The following is a 20,522-nucleotide window of genomic DNA, read 5'->3' as shown; positions in this document are numbered from 1 at the left end:
GTTGTTTCATTGTGTAACTTTTTCTCATGTTCTCTGATGTTTCTCTCTGTATTGCAGATTCCTAGATGAAGTCCAATCCTACTCAGGAGTGAATAAAATGAGCGTCCAGAATCTAGGCACCGTCTTTGGTCCAAATATCTTGAGACCGAAGATTGAAGATCCTGTAGCAATCATGGAAGGTGAGGGCACATAGAGGTTGATTTACTAAAGTTACAGACCACCCCTGTCCGTGAGTTAGATGTTCTCTTATGATTGTACGTCTATTGATCAACTTTAAGAAAAATAAAACTTGTTGATATATATATCTTTTTTTTTAAATAATTAGAAGAATATAAAAATATGTATTTGTATATATTATTGCCAATAATTCCTGTGTGTCTTTGTGTCATCAGGTACAGTCCTGGTGCAGCAGCTAATGGCGGTTCTGATCGGGCGCCATGACGCCCTGTTCCCCGACGCGGAGGACGTCTCCACGGCGATAGAGCGCGCCAACAACAACAACAACGAGCTCCCGTCGCACCGGCCGCCGCCCGTCTCCTCGGGCTCGGGCTCCGCAGGCCAGAACGCGGCCAACAACAACGCCACCCAGTCGTCACGACAGTGCGCGTGGGAGGCCCCCGACCCCCCCCCGCCGGCCCTGCAGCCCACCCACCCCCAGCACCACGCCATGCACGTGGACAACGGCTCCCCGCCGCCGCCGCACTCGCTCAGCCCCCGGAACAGCCTGGGGGGTCGCTTCGACCTGACGCGCAGCCCGCCGCTCACGCTCAAGAAGAACCCGGCCTTCAGCAAGGGCAGCGGCATCGTCACCAACGGCTCCTTCAGCTCCACCTCCCCCGGGGGCGAGGGCGGGGCCGAGAAGGGCCCCGCCCTCGGAGGAGGGGGAGGAGGAGCGGGAGGAGTGACAGGAGGCGGTAGCCTACCGGGGAGGCGCAACGGCGCCCACAAAGGCTCCGGAACCAAGATGGGCACCAGCGGGGTGACCAACGGGGGCGGGGCGCGGCTGGGCGTGTCCAGCACCGACGTGGTCAACGGGAGCCTGAACGGACGCAACGGCCTCTGGGTGCCCAACGGCCACGTGACGCTGCGGGACAACAGCAAGGCGCGGGACGGCGAGCACGGCCACTCGTCCAGCCAGAACCGGCTGTCCACGTACGACAACGTCCAGCTGAACCAGCTGAACCTCCAGCAGCAGCAGCAGCAGCAGCAGCAGCAGCAGCAGCAGCACCACCACCACCCCCAGCAGCACCACCACCTCCCCCAACACCACCCCCAGCAGACGCAGCCCGGGGACGGCTGCAGCGAGGACAAGCAGAGCGTGGACAGCGCCACCTGGTCCACCTCGTCCTGCGAGATCTCCCTGCCCGACAACTCCACCTCCTGCCGCTCCTCCACCACCACCTGCCCCGAGCAGGACTTCTACGCCGGCCACTACGACGAGCCGGACGGGCCGGCGGCGGCGGCGGCGATGCGCGAGAGCGAGGGGGCGGCCCCCGGGGGCGGGGAGGCGGAGGGGAGGCACGGCGCCAACGGGAGGGGCCGCAGGGGGACCAGCAGCAGCGACACCAGCGACGGCTACCCGGTCAGCAACGGGACCAGCAGCCACAGCGCGCTGCACAGCCTGGTGGCCGGCCTGAAGCAGGAGATGAACAAGCAGAAGAGCGAGTACGAGGCCCGGATCAAGAGGTAGGGGGGAGCACAGTGGAGCTTAACCGAGGCACTGGTCACCTCATGCATCATCTCATGTTCAACCTAATGGATCTGAGCTTAGAGACCCACCCCAAAACATGGCTTTATTCTAGGTGTATTTATTTAACGGTTATAATGTTACGGTCTTGAATAAGAAGAATGTGCCTTCTTAAAGTGGTAAAGTTCCCTCCCTTGTAGAGGGCTTAAGGCACTATGAGGGGATACATACGAAGCACCTGTAAGGAGAACAAACGCAGTCCTTGTGCATCCATGTGCATGAATGCCACGTTGTTCTAGCTCTCGCAGAAAATATGTCTCTGAGGTCGAAGGTTATCATAACTATTTTCCCTTATGTCCTAATATATGAGTACATTCCAAAAGATATTACAAGAATAATCCCAGAGCTGATTAAAAATGTCAAAGCTGTCGGGGAGAGTGACGCAAAAATGTACTTATTTTAATTATATGCCAGGTGTAATAGTGCCAGACCTCGTAGGTGGCCAATCAAACTACTCCCCAGGGGGCCACATGCCACCACCCTTGCATTCTATGAGACATTTACAATTTACACGTAGGGCATTAACCAGACGCTTTTATCCACTTAGCGACTTACAATAACTACATTTGTCAGAAGAAGGAGAAACAATACATGGCTGTCGGTATAGTAACGATGTTCATAGAACCAAGCACCAAGCACTTACAAGTGATAGGTCAACGCATTCCCCTTATACAACAAAGATAGCTAGGACAAGATGCTACACCATGCTAAGCACTAACTACTAACTCACTACTAGAGACAGATCCACGTCTCTCTGCCCGCTCTTCTGCTCGTCGCCTGGCTAACCTCCTGCCCCCTGTCCGCCCACACAGCCTGGAGCAGCGCAACCTGGAGCTGGAGACGGACATGGCCGGCCTGAACGAGGAGCTGGACCAGGAGAGGAAGAAGTACACCATGGTGGAGATCAAGCTGCGCAACGCCGAGCGGGCCAAGGAGGACGCCGAGCGCCGCAACCACATGCTGCAGAAGGAGATGGAGCAGTTCTTCACCACCTTCGGGGACCTGACGGCGGGGCCCGGGGCCTCGACCGCCTCCGCCGCCGCCGCCGCGGAGCCGCCGCGACGGGCGGACCGCGCCAACAGCATCTGGATCCAATGAAGGAACCGGGAGGAAGGGGCGGGAGGAAGGGGAGGGAGGAAGGGGCGGGAGGAAGGGAGGGAGGAAGGGGCGGGAGGAAGGGAGGGAGGAAGGGGCGGGAGCGGATGACGAAACAGGAAGCGCCTCTTCTGCACGGTGATGTGAAAACAGAGGATATCCTGTGGTGGAATATTGTTGTTGTTGTTGTTGTTGTTGTTGTTGTTGTTGTTATTATTATTAATGGGGTGTGAATGTTGTGGAGAGGAGGAGGGTCATTTTTATTTGACTTTCGGGGGCCTACTTGGACGTTTTGTGGGGGCATCTGAACGAAGTAGGCGGATTGGTGTAGGGTGGGGAAAGTGCAAGACCGTGTAGAAATGTAGACCTGTGGAAATGATGACAAGCTTGATCATATCAGTCTTTATCAATCGTTTTTTATATGTTTAAGTTTAAACTGGTGGACTTTCGCTTGAGTTCCCTTCTGGATCAGCTAGAAGGGAACTACAAAGTACAAAATATAAGAACAACAAACCTTTGGATTCAAAAAGGTTAAAGTAAACTTGCTTAATAACTCCCATGATTATGTAAAAATGTATTGTTCGATGTTCTCAGTCATTGGCATTGGTGTTTATATGACAGAGTATATACAACTGAATAAACGTGACGGCATATACAGTATGTAAAGACAAAGTAAAGTGCTATTTTAATGTTTTATCGTATATTTAAGCAGAACTGTGTCAATGTAGGATATTCAGATCATTATTTTCCTCTCAAGGCTTGCCTTGCACTTAAATGTTTGTTAACATTTTGAGACTGTGGTACTGGACTATAATGTTTGTGCGTTGCTTCTGAATGGATAAATATACTGTATATATAGCTTGATGCTTCTGCGCCGCTATTGTTCTCCCCATGACCAAAAAGATTAAGTCTGTACTGTAAATATTTTATAGGTAATTGTTGACACTACTTTCTAGTCTGCACTGTGGCTTTATGCTTATTGTTACAAAAAGAAATAGCATGGATTACAACATCGGATAATGTTTTGTAGCTTAATTGTAGCTAAATTCCCAAAGACTCCCAAAATTGGGTCATTGGGATGAGATCCCCTTTTAAGTTATTGAATATTCGTCATCGATCTGAAACTGTTTTTTCTAGTAAGGTTTCTTCATCGTAACACATTATGCGTTCTCCCTGTACAAAGCGATGTCGTTTTTTGCTGTTCATTCTGTGAATGCTCTTAGAAGTACAGTTTTGCAAGAGCGATATGCTGTGTGTGTATTTAGGAAAAACACACACATCTGTTTGTGTGTGTGCGTGGTAACGATATCCCAGGTGGTTGCTGTTCTGGGCTGGTGGCTTAAGGCTGGTTTATATTTGCATTGAATACCCGCTGGAGTTACGTGGAGGGTCCCCTCTGTATCACCTTCATAGAACACCATCGCTTCTGTGCACCTTAACAAAGTTGTAGCTATCCCTTACAGTTAATTTCTGCTCAATGTAAAAAAGCATGGATCAGATAATAGGGACACACACAACGCATCTTTGTCATTTTATAGGGATCACAAGATCTTGGATGAAATTCATGGCGAGAAAACCAATTAGCGGTCTGTGCACAGAATCATCGACGCAGAACCATCAATAAAACTGTTTGACCCAGAAGTAAAGTTGAGCCTTCGGAAAGAGACCTTGTGTTGATTCTGTCCTCACATAGCACAGACGCACAAGGTTTTCCTTCTATATTTACTGTGAACAAAAGGGCTGTTTTCAATGCGAAAAAAAGGAGGGAGGAAACGATCTAGGTGAAGATGCTTTTTTTGTTAGGAAAATTTTTAAAAAGAAAATGCATACATAAATTGGAAGTATTTTTTTTTGTTACAGCATTATATAAATTATATTTGATTATCATGTAGCTTTAAAACAGTCTATCTTCAGATTTTTGTTTGAGTTCAGAGATGTGAATAGACTGTTAGACAAACATGGCATACATCATTTCCAACACTCACAGTCACAGATACAAAACACAAGTCCATGCACACACACACACACCAACGCAGACCTGACTGTCAAGTGGAGGCCACCAGATCCATCACTCTCAGCCTTCTCTCGCCACTGTTGCATGATGGGACGTTTGGAATGTGCAGACCATTTTAAAAATCTGTCAATCAAAAGTGCCTGAACTAAACGAGGGCCAGAAGGAGAGTCTGGGATTCTCGTCGCAATGCCCTCTAGCAGGCTTTAGACTGGCGGTACATCACAACAGTGTGTGTGTATGTATGTATGTGCGTGTGTGTGAACCCACTCACAATAGGACAGATGACAAGAAATAGATTAGCAAAGAGAGGAAAGACGGGAGTTTGGGGGCAATGGAAAATGTTCCTGGCATGAATACTTGACACACAACAAAATGTCCAATTTGTTATTGATGAATAAACAAGTGTTTTTATGTCAGCTCTTCTGTTGTTTGTGTGTTTTGTTGTATCATCTTCACATGCCTCACCAAAGATGTACATATTCTAACTTCATTACAAAGAATCAAAGTCTACTTTTCATTTTGGAAGTATATTAAACTTTAAGATTTGAATAAATGTTAAATAGCATTGTATACCTTCACAGAATTGCTTTAGCTGCAGTCGCAAGGTGGGTAAATAATTCATTTTAAGGGGGATTCCATAAGGGATTGGTGTATTGCTTGGTTGATTGATAGTTTTGATTGATGTGGTTATATAGGTGGAAGATTGGTTATTATTCATTGATAAGTTGGCCTTAAAGGGTGTGAACAAACAACATGGGTCAAATACAAATAAAGAAAAAACCACACAATTCCAAGGTCAAAGGTTTTTGTTTATTTTCAATCACATACATATACTATTTTTTACATACACAGTTCCTTTAAAATGTTGAGTGTTTAACGTTACAGCTTTCAGTAATTTTTTGAACCACTTCTTTTCATTTGCATTTGTTTTATTTTAGACTTTATTTGGAATTCTATGAACGCCTGAAGCTTCAAAATCATCTGCATGAAAACGGATACATTTGAAACCTGGTATGGTCAACCTGTTTTCATTAACCAGCATAGAATAAAATGAACAAAAACTAAAACACACCACCTGATTCAGATTAACTATACATGGTGTCTCATCTGCTTAGAGGGTTTTCACGTTTAAAACTCCTAAAACACATAGGCCTGTTAGCATTTTCTCCTTGACCTCTCACCCCCCTGTCTGACTGCAGTCACTTCTTCCCATAAATGTATATATATATTTTGCCAATGATCAAAAAGTGATAGATATTATTTATTGGGCAGTTTTAGAACCTAATTTTATTTATTTATTTTTTTGGCTTGATAATTTGATAATTGTTTTGATTGTGACTGAAACTCGTCTTCTTTAAACATGAATGGCATTCAAATTCATCAAATTTAATCCAAAATATTCGATTTTAAAAAAGAATAACGCTTCCATCATATAATCTTTGTTTCATAGGGGATTTGAACACGTAACTATTTCTACATTTCTACCGTAAATGTGAATGAAAATGAACACGCTAATTTCCAAATACACGCGCACACACACGCATGCGCGCGCGCACACACACACACACACACACACACACACACACACACACACACACACGCGCGCGCACACACACACACACACACACAATCCAGCCCACGTATACGCTATCCATCAACATTCCTGAAGTCATATGAGGAATGCTGGTTTCTTTCTCGTTGCACACGCGCATGTATGAACTGTATAGCGATAGAGAGAAAACATACATTTCTACATTCAGTGCTCAGAGACCCCCCCACCCCCATGTTGAGAGAAACTTAACTGAACTGTAATAAGTGGTTTTCATATCACAATAAAAAAAAAAATCACATTCAGAGAAAGGGAACGTGGAGATAAAAGTACCAACGTGCGTCAACGTGTATGTAAGTATGACATTATTTATTTTAGTGAAAAAGGAAATCGGTGTCATGGTTAAAAATGCCCTGTGGAAAAGATACAACCCGCTTTAACACAATAAACCCAGTAGCAGAAATTCAGTACATTATTTCAAACTACTAAATGACACCCCTGTTTTTTACAGTGCCCAGACCAGACCCTGAAGCTAGCTTAGTTTAGCTCGCTAGGCTAACCGCTAGGCTAACCCTACGATGGAGAAGCCTCCCTCCTCCTCCCCTTTTCTCTCCGCCTTTACCTACACTGGTAAAGGTAGGGGGTTTGAGACATAAAGCACAGGGTTAGAGGACAAACACGATAATGGTTATGAGTTATGGCCACAGCTTTTGGTATTATAGTGCGTGTTGTTGTGTTAGGGCCGGCGTTGACATGCAAATGCCACTAGGGATCATGAAGTGGACGTCAACCCGTGGTGAACGGGCCATGTTGTGAGGTCGCTGCCTCTGTTGTTCTGTTGGTTCTGCCTCAGAACACGGCGCACGGCGATACGTCCCTTCACGCTCCCTTTAATGAGCAATGAGTGGCAATTCATGTATGGAATGATCAGGACGCCACACAGGTATTCGTCTTTTAGGAGATATTAGTCATCTGCGATTCCTACTTGGCAAAGGGACAATCCATAGTATTCATATAGTAGATGGAATTGTGTTACTTATAGTCGTTTATTGTAGCACTATTCGTAGGAATGGTTTCTGTACCTGCAGTTTACACCTTATTTACAGATGGAAGAGATTGATAGGGTCCCTGTGCAAAAATGGGTTAGGTAAGTGATATGTTACTCTAATCTAATCTCTGCCCACAAAGAAAAAAATGTCTACCTGCCAATTCAGGGTGTAGTCCTATACCATACAGCAGATGTACAGCCCTGTGTAAAATATGATTATTTCATTATTTACATGAATGGAATACATCCAATTAAATAAAATCTAAACAAGTAAATGAAAAAAAAGCTTTTAAGTAGACAAGCATTTAAGTGTGAGGAGCAAAAGTTGAATTGTGGCGGATCACACCTATAGTGCATACAAATGATATGTGAGTAATATTCATGCAGAGAACAGAGTCATAAATAAAGCCTAGTAGTATTGATGCTGTGTCTGCTATGATGGATGAACATGGGCCTTACTGCACTTCTAACTTTAATCATTTATTTAAGTGACCGGAATATATTCTCAAAAGGCTGCTCTTAAATTCCGTGCTGTTCCTTCCACCCACACAAACGCTTTGGATAATATGATATTATAAACTTGAGAACATTGCCTAGCAACAACTGAGATGTAGTTCTTTTTTTTTTTGTGGCTCACCAATGAAGTGAAATGAGAGGATTGGTTAAGACAGAGAGGAGAGATGGAGGTCGCAAGGAAAACAAACCAGGAGAAGTAGGATTATTGCATTGTGGTGAGTGACCCTCCTTGAAGAAACTTCTGTCAGTTAGAAACTTCAAGAGCTCCTTTCCTCCATCCCTTTACATTGACAGAAAAATAAACTGTATCATTCCAAAAGGCACTTGCCAGATTCAGTTTCAGTTTTAGTAATAATAATATTAATTCTAATAATGTAATAATAAATAATGCAATAAATAACAGGTATTTCTATTTCCTATTCCCTTTTTTTAAATCACAAACGGATGGAATAAGCGGTTATGTCACTAAAATGTATATTTTAGACCAAAAAAAATAGAAGCACATTGAGGTAAAAACTCACCACCCTGCCTTTGTGCCTACACTTTCATCCTTCACATCACACCACACAATCTCTAGATATATCCACCACCTTGACTTGGAAAAGGACAAACCTGCCTTGTATAGGGGGGTGAAAAGGGTTCATAATTACATGCAGTGCTGTTGGCCAACCAGTGAATGGCGTGCTAGACAAACTTGAATGGCACAGTCCACATATATTATCTAACAGATACAAAAAGAGGGGGGAAAATTAACTTGTTAGCAGAAAAGTGTACTGACCCTTTTCGAGCGGAACGCAGTAACAAAAAGACATTCACTTGACTGAATTTCCCTACAGTCTTTGCATGTGTTTGATTGACACAACCTCACGTCTCACGCACAAAAACGCACACACACACACACAAACGCACACACATGCACACTACTATCCTTATCGTCTAAACAGAATCCCTTGAGTATGGATTTGAAGTTGTTTTTTTTGTCCACAAACAAAACAAAAAGGTGTCTATACAGACTCATCTTTAGCAAACAGTGGGTTTAGCGTAGCATCATTTAACCATGCAAGAAGACAATGGGTTTCAGGCAGGGGGGCGGGTCTAAGGTGGAAGGGATGATGTGATGTGGCAAGGTGTGCTAGTCGAGGAACTTGTTTCTGTGTGTGTGTGTGTGTGTGTTTGTTTGCGTGTGTGTGTGTGTGTCTGAACGTGTACACTGGCCGTAAGTCCCACTCACTGCATGCGCCCCCATCAGCTGTACAGAATTACAGTATTTACAAAAACAAAGGAACAGTTAAGAATGCTCCCTGCAGAAGAGTCACATACATACAAACATACATCTGGCACCCTCACGTTAGGCTCCTGGGGGTGGATAGATGGGGGGGAGGGGGTCTCACACACAGGTGAGAAGGGTTAATTTCCATTTAAGTTTCATCATCACATAGGGGTTGCATGGGAGTAAAAGTGGACAAAAGTGAAGTATTTTTCTCTTTGTATTTTATACAGAGATGTGATGGAGGAAACCGCAGCACCACCTTACCAGATGGGTGGTGGAAGCATAAACATTTTGAAAGGTAATGGCGGGAGACCAGTAGCTGGCCACTGTACAGTTTGCAGGGAGAGGTATAAGCATTTTAATATGTATATATATATACATATACATATATATTATATATATGTGTATACATATATTTGTATGTAATGCGAGAGAGGTGGAGATATAAGCGAAAAGCAACTAGATTTCATAAACAAGTATGTCGGCCTATTTAATTTATTTGAAATACAATTGATTATTTTCTTTCTTTCTCATTTTAAGCAAAATATGCAGGCTTGAGATTTTGGTAATGTGTCGTTTTCGCGTGAATGTCTCACCTACTTCTATTTTTCCTGAAGTTAAACTTTATTTTGTGTGTGTTTTTATATTCTTTGTTTGTCGTTTTCTTTCTATTTTAAGTTTTGGATCGTTTGGTGGGGGGGCCGGTTGGTTAGTGGGTGGGTGGGGGGGCCCTAGGGTGTGTTCTTCAACGACGGAAGAACATGGGGTTGCGCAGGCAGGCTGCTAGTCACCTGCAGCACCCCAGCGGCCCCACGGAGGTCTCCAGGCTGCTGTCGGTGTCTGAAGCCAGGGTCTGGTCGGTGGACATGGAGGAGATGTCGTTGACGGAGGTGGACGGAGGGAGGCTCTCGCTGCTGTTCACGGCTGCACCTGCGCTGAGGGAAGCAACGGCGGTACACAGGGTGGGGGGGCGTTACAATTAAATAGGAATCCTCTTCACAACGGGGAGACAGAGACACCTAGAAGGAATGCTGTTCGGTGCAAGGTAATAGTGTAGTACAGTTGTGTTTGAGTTAATATGGGATCCAGAAGTTCTACTTTGTAAAAGCAGGACTTCTTTGGGCTGGGGGTGGATAGGGTCGGAAAACATAACCTGAAAGGGGCAGAGTTTTTACTATTTCCTGCTTCGTTAGGGAAATATTAGACTGAAGAAAACTCGTTTGCACGAGCGGATGAACGGGATTTTTGTGTATTTCTACAGGGATCAGTCTACACATTGCCGATTTATAATCCATTACAGACATCAGATTTTTTTTACAGTTTACTATTGCTAGCCTAGTTTGTGTTCGCCAATTAAGCTTTAACAGATCCTGGCCTCCATCGACATGATTGGTCGAAACAAATAAGAATAGAAAGTGAAAGTCCCCGGGGACCCAGATTAGAGCTCGTCTTCCATCACACTTTAGATATGAATCCAAAGACTGATTTGGGGGACTGCTGGACAACTGACAGGCATGGCATCAGCAATGCAAAATAGTCAAGCCTAACCTAACCCTAGGCATTTTAATCGAAACTCAAGCATCGTAGTCAAGCAAAAGTTTAACGACAAAGATGAATAATAATGGTAACATTGACACCACAATCACGGTACTTCTGTAAAATGAGAGTTGAATGGTTAATGTTGGGGTCTGCTTAATTATCTATTGACCATCAAAGAGGGAGTTGGAGCTATGAAGAGCTTATAGCCCTATTCAGGAACACTGGAGACACAATCTAGAAAGCAAAAAATATATCCTGGAGGAGACGTGTATGTAGAAATCCCTGTTGATTGACGCATCCAAAGAAACTATGATATTCAAATCTACAATATATATTTAGGTGTAGCATAAAATAGCTATGAAGCTTCTGCTCTTTTTTGTTGCCTTCTGCTCTGCATGGGCAGTACTAGTGCAACAGTGCTGCCTGGTGTCACCTCCACTGCAGCACACTGCAAAGTACTACAGCTCTGCACTACATCTGTCATGACTCAATCATGATACTCAACCCATCAGCTAAATGTCTAATGGTGGTGAGCTTTGAAAAGGGATGTGAAATGGGGGAGGGAGGGAGGGAGAGAGAGAGAGAGAGAGAGAGAGAGAGAGAGAGAGAGGGGTTAAGAGAGAGAGAGAGCGTTCGTTCCTGCGTGCGTTCCTGCGTGCGTTCCTGCGTGCGTGCGAGAGCGTTCTGTCTTCAGAAAACTGCAGACAGGGAGATTGCGTTTGGATTCAAGTATTGATCGGTCACAATGGCGTTAAATCTATTCTAAGAGAGTTATCTTGAGAAGAGGTTCTAGTGAATAGTTTAAATCGTGTATTTCAACCAGTGGAAACGAATAACAAAGAGGACACTTTAGATTCTCATCGTTACTATTTCTATATGTGTTGGCTCATTTGTATCGCGTTTGCGGCTGACTAGGACAACTATACACTGCCCCTCCGTGGCGGACTCTATTGCTACACGCACACAGTGATTTAGGATCGAAAATAGCCTGCGCAGAGTAAACAAGCACACAGGGGGCTTCTTAGGAATAACCTAGACCCCAACCTTAAACGATTCGTACATTACATTGATGCACACTTATAAACACAGTCAGAATATCATGCTTAGAATGTTATGAGGCACATTACAACAGTTAATCAGAACATCTTCATTGTATACATTTTAATATAACACGAGATATGGTATGCAAAAAAAGGTTATTAATTTAGGAACCCTTTACACAGAACTAAACTATATATATATTTTAAAAGTGCTAAACAAATTATATTAGACACATGGGAAAAGGCACAATGAGTAATGTGTGTGTACAAACAACAAGGAAGCCCATGAAGGTTTGAAAGGAGGTCCACTTACAGAGCATGGGGCTCATGCACTGAGAGTACCTGAGGGTGAAGGCTGACCCTTCACAACGCCATTCTTCGTTCTCTCCTCAAAGTTCATCACCTCTTTGTAGATCAGCTCTGAGAAACGGCAAATTAGAGGGCTATTGGTGTATGTTTAGAAGACCAGCATATGAGTTTTGTTCAATCCAAGTATTGATATTCTTAAATGATGAGTGGAGGGAGGGCGATTTGATCATCAGTGTGAATGATCTATTTGGGATCGATCAATTATTAGAAAGATAAGATGTATGAATATGAGATTCATTTATCCCAGATGGGAATTGTGTCACAGCAGAAGTACAGTAATACGATTTAAATAATTACATTTTAAAATAAGAATATGCAGAAATCTTTGAGTAAAACCAATTATGAATATACACACTATGAGTAATAAATTGATCATGACGAGTCTACCCTCAGATATTGATAATCAGAAGAAATGTCAAGAAAGTTTCAACAGCAGCAGGGTAAACAAAGGATTTGTATTTAATGGTAGTCATGGTAGAAAATAACAAACTATTCATGACCCATGGTCAGGTGCATTGTGGCCGTTACCTTTCCATTCATCAATGGAGTGTTCTCTCTCATCCAGCTGCTTGTCGTAGATCGCAGGTGGAGGCTGTAAGGGTAGCAACAGAGGACACACTTATCAGACCAACCATAAATGAACAAAACAATCACACATTTATAGCTGCTGGAAAATTATTTTGGGATATTTACTGTTGGTTCAAAATAGAAAAGAAATGTCAATAACTGTCATTGAGAAATGATATGAAGATTTACACTGACAATACACATTAAGTCACCATTTAACATTTGTAGCAGATGCATGGTATATTCACAATGCATCCTTTCCAGGTTTAGAAATACATGAAGTATTACATTTATCAATATAATATACCCATGCACAGTTCAAATAAACAACACGTCTAAACATACGTTGTGACAAGGAACTGGATATTATATTTCACATGACTATAGCTTCTGTGGGTTTCTGTGTTTTTTTCCTTAGGGTTGACAAGAAACAAGATAATGTGGGTAGGAAGAGAGAAGCAAGGCTAATGTTGAGAAGATCTAGCTGAAGAAGGACTTGAAGGGATCAGGAGTAGGATGAAAGAGGTAAGAAAATGCTTCCATGCTATTGATACTTTATTATCTATTTAGAGACAGAGAGATAAACAAAGAAATAAATCTGGCACTAATTTTATACAGTTTATAATTGTATAATAGCTACTAAAGGTCAGCGGTAACTTAAGTCTTGATGAAGGACGAAGACTTAAAGTTTAGACACGTAACGACTTGGCTGTAATGAAGTCTAATTGGCGACGCCTGAAAGTGTTATATATACGGTGATGAGCAACCCTCAGTGACTCATCGCAGAGAAGAGAATATACTTATCAACGTCAACATTCCAGCGGGTCAGAGCACTGTGTTAATGTGTTAACATTAGCAATTCCCTTCTGAACAATTTCTTTCAGCTGTGGGCGTATGGTAGTATTGTATCTCCGGATCAGTATTATGCACACAATATTTATTTCAATTGAACAAGGTTTACAATCAACCAGAATAAATCTTAATGTGCAATTAATTTCCATCGGGAAGCTCCGCATTCTCATAAAGCAGGGAACACCCGTATTCAGACCAAACGCATGCATATACAATAACTCTCTGCTCCCAGTCATAAAGCATTATTAATCCATTTATCTTAACATAATATCTGGTTAACCTCATAACATGATATGAACAAAACAAGATTCAGAGCACATTACCCATTTGTGTTATTTTATATACTCTTAATGGTTTAATATGTTTGAGTTCTTTGCATCAGGACCTTTCCCTTAGTCCGGATAGTGGGGGCGTTTCTGGGATGTAGGAAGGTTGTTATTTACCATTGATATTTGGACGAGATCTCGGGCCTTCATCAGCATGAAATGACATTAGAGAAGGAGGGGGAAACAGCAGAATGTTTGTTTAAACGAGAAATGCCATCGATCTCGCACACACGCACGCACGCACGCAGGCAGACACAAACACACACACACACACACACACATCAGCATCACTAGCAGTAGTACAAAGCAGTTGTTATGCTCGGTCATCAGCAGCCACAGCTAGGTTAGTCATGATGTTCCATTTGAGAACCGGTCACCAGATCCCACTCAGAGAGCTCTTGAAACACACGTATTCATTACGTATTTATTGTGTATTTTAGCAGTGTTCAGAAGCCTTTCAATCGCATGTGTCATGGGTGTGTTATGTGTGTGAACAACGTGGGAAAAACATCTCACCGTCATCCTTATGCTAAGCTCAGATGACAAATGAAGGCTTCACTGAATGAAAATGGAAACCCTGTATGTGTTTTTCTATGACAGACTCCTTTGCTCTAAGACCGATGGTTTGTCATGGATAGTGGAGCAGTGTTTCTGTGTGGGAGTATGTTTGTTGTAGGTTATTGACCTCAACTCTATGATATTACAAGCTTAAGCGAGACATTTTAGTTCGGGAAACCTTTGGGATACAAACATATGACCACAAGGAGGAATGACTCAAAAAAATGAGATGCAAACGTCTTTTTTGTTGTTGTCATACTCTCAGTTCTCAGCATAGAGATGAAAAAACAATGCTGATGCTGTTGTATTCTGCCAACAGTGAAGACCTGGCTGTTAGAGTGCGAGTACGAATCCCTCCTCCAACTCACCGCCTCCACCTCGGCTGGGTCGTACCACACGTTGATGTAGGGGTGCTGCAGGGCCTCGTCCACTGATATCCTCTTAGAGGGGTCTATGATCAGCATCTTGGACAGCAGGTCTCTGGCCTGACTGGCTGGGGGGCCAAGCACACACACACACAACCATACAGTTGAGGAGCACATACGCAAGAACGAGAGACAGATGGAAAGGGGATAAAGAGAGAGAGAGAGAGAGAGAGAGAGGACAGACAAACAAACGGCAACAGCTTTGCAAAACAATGCATTACACATATAACATCGATTATTTTGATTTTATGAATAAATGCAAATTCACACAAATCTGAAATGCTGTAGCTTATCTAAATACATTTAAAATCAATCATATCAATAACCGTGACAGGTTCATGTTCCTCCTGGCCTTCTCAGCATAGAGGATGTAAAACACGACTCAATAAACAGATATGGATCTTGCATACATACAACAAGGGGCAATTCAATGTATTGAATTATTCAGTGAAGTCTTCGTCTGGTTAGTGACCCCTATCCCACAGGGCCTTACCTTTGAGTTTGTTGTGCTCAGAGTCTGCCGGGAACAGGCAGTCTGGGAAGAGCTTGGGGAAGGTGAGGCCGGCGTACTTTGGCCGGTTCTCCACGTAGTTGCGGACCGTGGGCTGCAGCTTCTTCATGAACTCTGCTTGCGGCGTGCCCAGCTGCTCTATGACCTTGTTCCATTGGTCGATGTCTGATCAGGTGACCGCGGGTCAAGGGAAACTTTGGCTCTGTGCAACACCAGTGGTTACACGGTCTACCGTCCCGTCGTTTAACCACCCGCGGCAACAGTCAATGAAAATGCTCCTTAAAGGTGAGATGTTTTTAAATGTAATAATCCCGGAAGGTCTAATATTGGTTAGCGATGTAAACCACTATGGTTGAGTTTATCTGAGGACCACATCTCTTGGTCAATAGACTTTAGTATGAACAAGTCTCTTGTGAGACAATCGGCCAGCAATGATTCATTCACTAATATAACTGGAATAGTCGGCTTACAGATTCAAATTAAAGGAATATTAAAGGAAAATCGTCATCTTCTTCTAAACACAAACAAGTCTCTCTCTCTCTCTCTCTCTCTCTCTCTCTCTCTCTCTCTCTCTCTCTCTCTCTCTCTCTCTCTCTCTCTCTCTCTCTCTCTCTCTCTCTCTCTCTCTCTCTCTCTCTCTCTCTCTCTCTCTTCCCTCCCACCGGGGACCACTTGTGTCTTTCCTACCACTTCCTCTGTTCTCACCGCTGGGTGCCAAAGAAGTCTGCAGCCTGCCAGCACCACAACAGAAGCCCCATTACATCACCCCGTCGGAATGCCACACGTCCACCTCTCTCTCTCCCTCTCTCTCTCGCTCTCCCATTGTCCACATTATGCGTCCACCATTCACACTGTCTCCATAGAAACACTTGTTCTCTTTATATATATTATGCTAAAATTTTCATCGGTGGTGGATTGGCGAGTTTCCATGAAACATTCATGTAGACTTGAGAGGTTGGTTTTTTCCCCTCATAGGTTTGTTTGAAAATGTACACATTTTTGGCAAGCCCTAGTTTCCTGAATGCGCTACTTATACTTACTACGCATTGGGTTACATTTAATCTGGCTTGTAGCTTAAAAAAACCTGGACGTATCTGTAGTCAATGCTGATCAACAGTGATTTCACTAATGTGGTCATTAAAATCACATCCTATAGCACAAATCAATTGATATATCCTACAAATATATATTCTTTGCCAGGTTGTACCTCTCTCTCTGTTTATAAGAATTACTCACTATTGACACACCCAAACCCCCCTCCCCACAAACTCACACCACCCAGCGAGCTGAGCTAAGCTAGTTTGTCAGTTAGAGTGGGCAGAACCATGACTCTGAGATCCAGACTTCCGACAGCATTGGGTTCCCACTTGTAAGTTACCTCGGGGAGACAGAACCATGCCAGGAGGAAGTGAGGCATATTGTGGCTCAAGTCTGAGCATGTTTATTAGAGTCTTGAATGTAGCATGAGTTTGATTTATTCTGAAAGTCTCCCACCTACTAACTGGGAGCGGCTCAATCGAACACAATGCGTCTTTAACCATGATCAATATTACCAGAGCAACACTGGTATTTTGAAGATGTTTCGTTTTTAAACTTTTTAGACACGGTAGGCAGGACCATTAGTGGCAGTTTAATGTACATAAGACTTGAGCTATATGCTATAGGTTACAGGTCGCTAAAGGTTTCTGGGTTTAGGCTATAGGTTTCAGGTCACTAAAGGTCTAGCTATAGGCTATTGGGCTTGTACATAGCAACGTCACATAGCAATGACCACCTCGATTTTGGAAGCATAGGAGCCTTGGAATGTTAGTGGTTGTGTTGGTAGCATTGTTTGATTGGTCTTTTTGAAAATGTTGTTGTCATTGTTGTGTTCGAAAGTACCACAGCATTTCCCATGGGAGACTTGGCAAAAAAAGTCTAGGTCATGTTATATTATGATGATTTAGGATTTTACAACTCCCTTGAGGTTGCTCCAAATGGTGGAGAATTGCCAACAAAACGTCCCATGATGCATTCTGACGTACAGGCCCCATAGGCTGTTGTGTAGCTATATGCTAGCAGTAGCAGGGTAGAAGGATACGGTCAGTCCCAGGGAAAAGCACTGTGCCTCTTACCACCTCTCCAAAGATACAGCCCACTGACCACATGTCCACTGAACACACACGCACATAGACACACACACACACACACACACACACACATAGACACACACATACACAGGCAGACACACATTTGATTACATGGAGGCACACGTACCATTTAAACTCATACATTCCCCCAAGGCATGTACGGAAATTATAGTCAACACACACTCATACACACAGACATCCTCTGCAACGTCAATGTACAAATTGGCTTGGCAGGGATCTCATGTTTCATTATTGTCCTCATTACCTCATCATCTATATCAGAACTCTAAAAGTTATGTGAACTTCTTTTGACGTTTTTGTGGCATTCTCACTTTCGTGTCCTTAAAATGTCAGCCGTTGGTGTCAGCCAAAATAATTAAATATTCACTATATATGTGCACAAACTCACAGTTCCATGAGCTGTTTTTATCGCCTGACAGACGTTACCATGGGGATAGAAAGTAATATGCTCAGCCTCCCAGTTGAGCTACACACTGTGCAAGATGTCAGTCATACTTTAATACAAATGTAATGTTATCTGCAGAGAGAATAAGGGATTCAAATGGCAGATTTGCCAGGTTAATAAACAGTTTGAAGCGTGTTAACAAAGAAATATCGGAGCATCAGCTGAAAACATAGTGGTGGTGGGTGCAGGTTAGCATAAGCTAGTTTGGGTTAGCAGTTAAGGTCGCTATACAGCGCAGGATTAGATGAAAGGGGAGAGGGGAGTATACAGGTAATAGAAATGAACAAAAATGGAGAGCCACAAGAAACTAACAGTTAGGTCTCGTGTCTGAGAGTCAGTTAAAGAGTACGCCTATTGAAATTCGACCAACAATAAAGGGGAAATCAGAGGTGGCTGTTAACAACACAAAAAGCACACAATTTGTTCCAAATACCATCTAAGATCACATGCAACCTACTCTACAGGGGGGACACTTAACCACATGTGTGTAGACAAGTGTATCATTAATTTAATGTTACTATTAACAGTAGTTATTGAATAACTGGGGCTAGTCATTTATTACTTCAAGAGGCAAAAAAAAATTAAATATCTTCTAACGCGTACCATTGTGTTAAATTCCCCATATTTTACCACCATGTGGTTTGTTGATGAGCAATCATAAGCCATTTCCAATGATATCCATTTTGACATCAAAAGTAGGAGTATTCAGGTCCAGCCTTCAAGTCCACAATCAACTCCTTCCAGTAGGTCGAACTCTAATTTAGTGATATCACAAATGGACAGATCTTAGATTGGCTTGTGATGTCTCAAGATGTTGGGGAAATAAGAGAGCCTTTTAACTGAATCAAATACATCTGAGCATTAGACATAAGTATATTTTAGCACTAAACATGCACTGCTTTAAGGAAATAAATTACAAGGATACAGTCCCTGCCTGGGAAGAGTATTTTGTGGCGCACCATTTCTCCCATAATGCATCCCACTGACCATATGTCGACTGGATGTACGGAGGAGGTGAGTGGCAACAAGAGAGAAGAGACAAAACAGATAGATGTTAGTGTTTGATAGACCAAGAGAAGGAGCAGACAGCCATGATGAAGCTGTTATCACACGTTTACAAGGAGTCAGTAAACATATCATCAGGACAAATTCAACTGGCATTCAGGTCAGTAAATGAATAGGTAAATAAATGAAGGTAATAGCCAGCAAATTATGAGAGAAAGAGAGAAGGATAAGCTCAGTATACATTTGATATACTATCAATATTTACTCCACATAGAATAAATACTCAATATTAAGATATTTCGGTACAAAACATTTTTAGGAGAGTAAAAATATTCTTTTGACTTTGATAATTTAGCTGAACTAACTGCAGGCCCGGTTTCCATTGGTTAGTGGCCTGTGAGTAGGGTATTGGGTGAAGTCTCTCACCGTTCTCCTTGTAGCCCATGCCCAGGATGACCTCTGGCGCTCTGTAGTATCTGGTCACCACGTAGGGGGTCATCATGAAGCTGGTGCCAGCTGTCCTGGCCAGGCCGAAGTCCAAGATCTTCAGGGTGCAGTCTGACTTTACCACGATATTGCTTGGCTTCAGGTCCTGGGGAAAAGGAAAACCTGGATTACAAACATACACCCAAGAAGCTCTAAACCTGAGGGTAGGTCCCCATAGGAGATGAATTGGTTTTAGCACCATGTGTGGGAGTGATTTTTCTCTCTCTCTCTCTCTCTCTCTCTCTCTCTCTCTCTCTCTCTCTCTCTCTCCTCTCCCTCTCTCCCTCTCTCCTCTCTCTCTCTCTCTCTCTCTCTCTCTCTCTCTCTCTCTCTCTCTCTCTCTCTCTCTCTCTCTCTCTCTCTCTCTCTCCCTCCCCCCCCTCTCTCTCTCTCTCTCTCTCTGCCATTTGTGATGTCACAAGTGGATAGATCCTAGTGAAAATAACATGTCAAGATAATCCATGTGAGATGAAGTTGTAAGGCGGGTCAATTTACCCTGTGGATGATGCCGGCGGCATGCAGGTGCTTGATGCCACAGAGCATCTGGTAGAGCAGGTAGGACATCCTCTCGTGGTCCAGCTCCATCTGGATCACCTGGCACAGGTTGGCATCCATTAGCTCCATCACGAGATACCTGGTAACCGTGGGAACCGACAGGTGGGACCGTGACCGTGAGTTCATGTGACCGAGCTGGTACAACGAGTACACACGTTAATGCGGTACAATGTGACTGCACTGCACCGTGCTGTGGAAAAACCATCACAGTCAAACATAGTGTGTTGCTGTGATCATGACCGGATGCCCGGCACCTCAAATGACCGCCGGCAGGTGACTCACTAGCCAGCATCTCTTGCAACACCATGGACATAATCCGGGATCCTACTATGTGGTAGCAGAACTTCTAGGGGAGGATGGTGCAGAACCTGGGCCGAAACCAGGAACTGGAAACTAGGCCTTGTTTCCTGTTTAGTTTCTACCAAAGTGATCTCAATTGTGTATCTTCAGTGGCG

At 43.5% G+C, this 20,522-nt stretch overlaps 2 protein-coding genes across 12 annotated transcripts in view; one reads left to right on the top strand and one right to left on the bottom strand.

Annotated features, from left to right (window-relative positions):
- The window catches only part of arhgap24 (Rho GTPase activating protein 24), a 57,107-nt gene extending 52,386 nt beyond the window's left edge, over nucleotides 1-4,721 (top strand). For all 5 annotated transcript variants that reach the window (XM_060038159.1, XM_060038158.1, XM_060038162.1 and 2 more), the window contains 3 exons: nucleotides 58-179; nucleotides 393-1,686; nucleotides 2,560-4,721. In XM_060038159.1, coding sequence (XP_059894142.1) covers nucleotides 58-179; nucleotides 393-1,686; nucleotides 2,560-2,845 — 1,702 coding nt within the window. In that variant the 3' untranslated portion in view covers nucleotides 2,846-4,721. The remainder of the gene's footprint in view (nucleotides 1-57; nucleotides 180-392; nucleotides 1,687-2,559) is intronic.
- mapk10 (mitogen-activated protein kinase 10) overlaps nucleotides 4,714-20,522 on the bottom strand; it is a 32,518-nt gene continuing 16,709 nt past the window's right edge. For 3 of the 7 annotated variants that reach the window (XM_060038209.1, XM_060038212.1, XM_060038213.1), the window contains exons 6-14: nucleotides 20,008-20,146; nucleotides 19,453-19,618; nucleotides 18,947-19,018; nucleotides 15,409-15,591; nucleotides 14,859-14,983; nucleotides 14,050-14,076; nucleotides 12,716-12,779; nucleotides 12,161-12,238; nucleotides 4,714-10,169 (exon numbers count right to left, since the gene is read on the bottom strand). In XM_060038209.1, the coding sequence (XP_059894192.1) occupies nucleotides 10,027-10,169; nucleotides 12,161-12,238; nucleotides 12,716-12,779; nucleotides 14,050-14,076; nucleotides 14,859-14,983; nucleotides 15,409-15,591; nucleotides 18,947-19,018; nucleotides 19,453-19,618; nucleotides 20,008-20,146 (997 nt within the window). In that variant the 3' untranslated portion in view covers nucleotides 4,714-10,026. Of the gene's footprint in view, nucleotides 10,175-12,131; nucleotides 12,239-12,715; nucleotides 12,780-14,049; nucleotides 14,077-14,858; nucleotides 14,984-15,408; nucleotides 15,592-17,506; nucleotides 17,579-18,946; nucleotides 19,019-19,452; nucleotides 19,619-20,007; nucleotides 20,147-20,522 lie in introns of all 7 variants that reach the window. The other 4 variants (XM_060038211.1, XM_060038214.1, XM_060038215.1 and 1 more) reach the window with 4 other exon arrangements.

This window comes from Gadus macrocephalus, chromosome 19 (assembly GCF_031168955.1).
Source record: "Gadus macrocephalus chromosome 19, ASM3116895v1".
Lineage (NCBI taxonomy): Eukaryota > Metazoa > Chordata > Actinopteri > Gadiformes > Gadidae > Gadus > Gadus macrocephalus.
The sequence above is the reverse complement of the archived record's forward strand: the minus strand, read 5'-3'. Positions and strand labels throughout refer to the sequence as shown.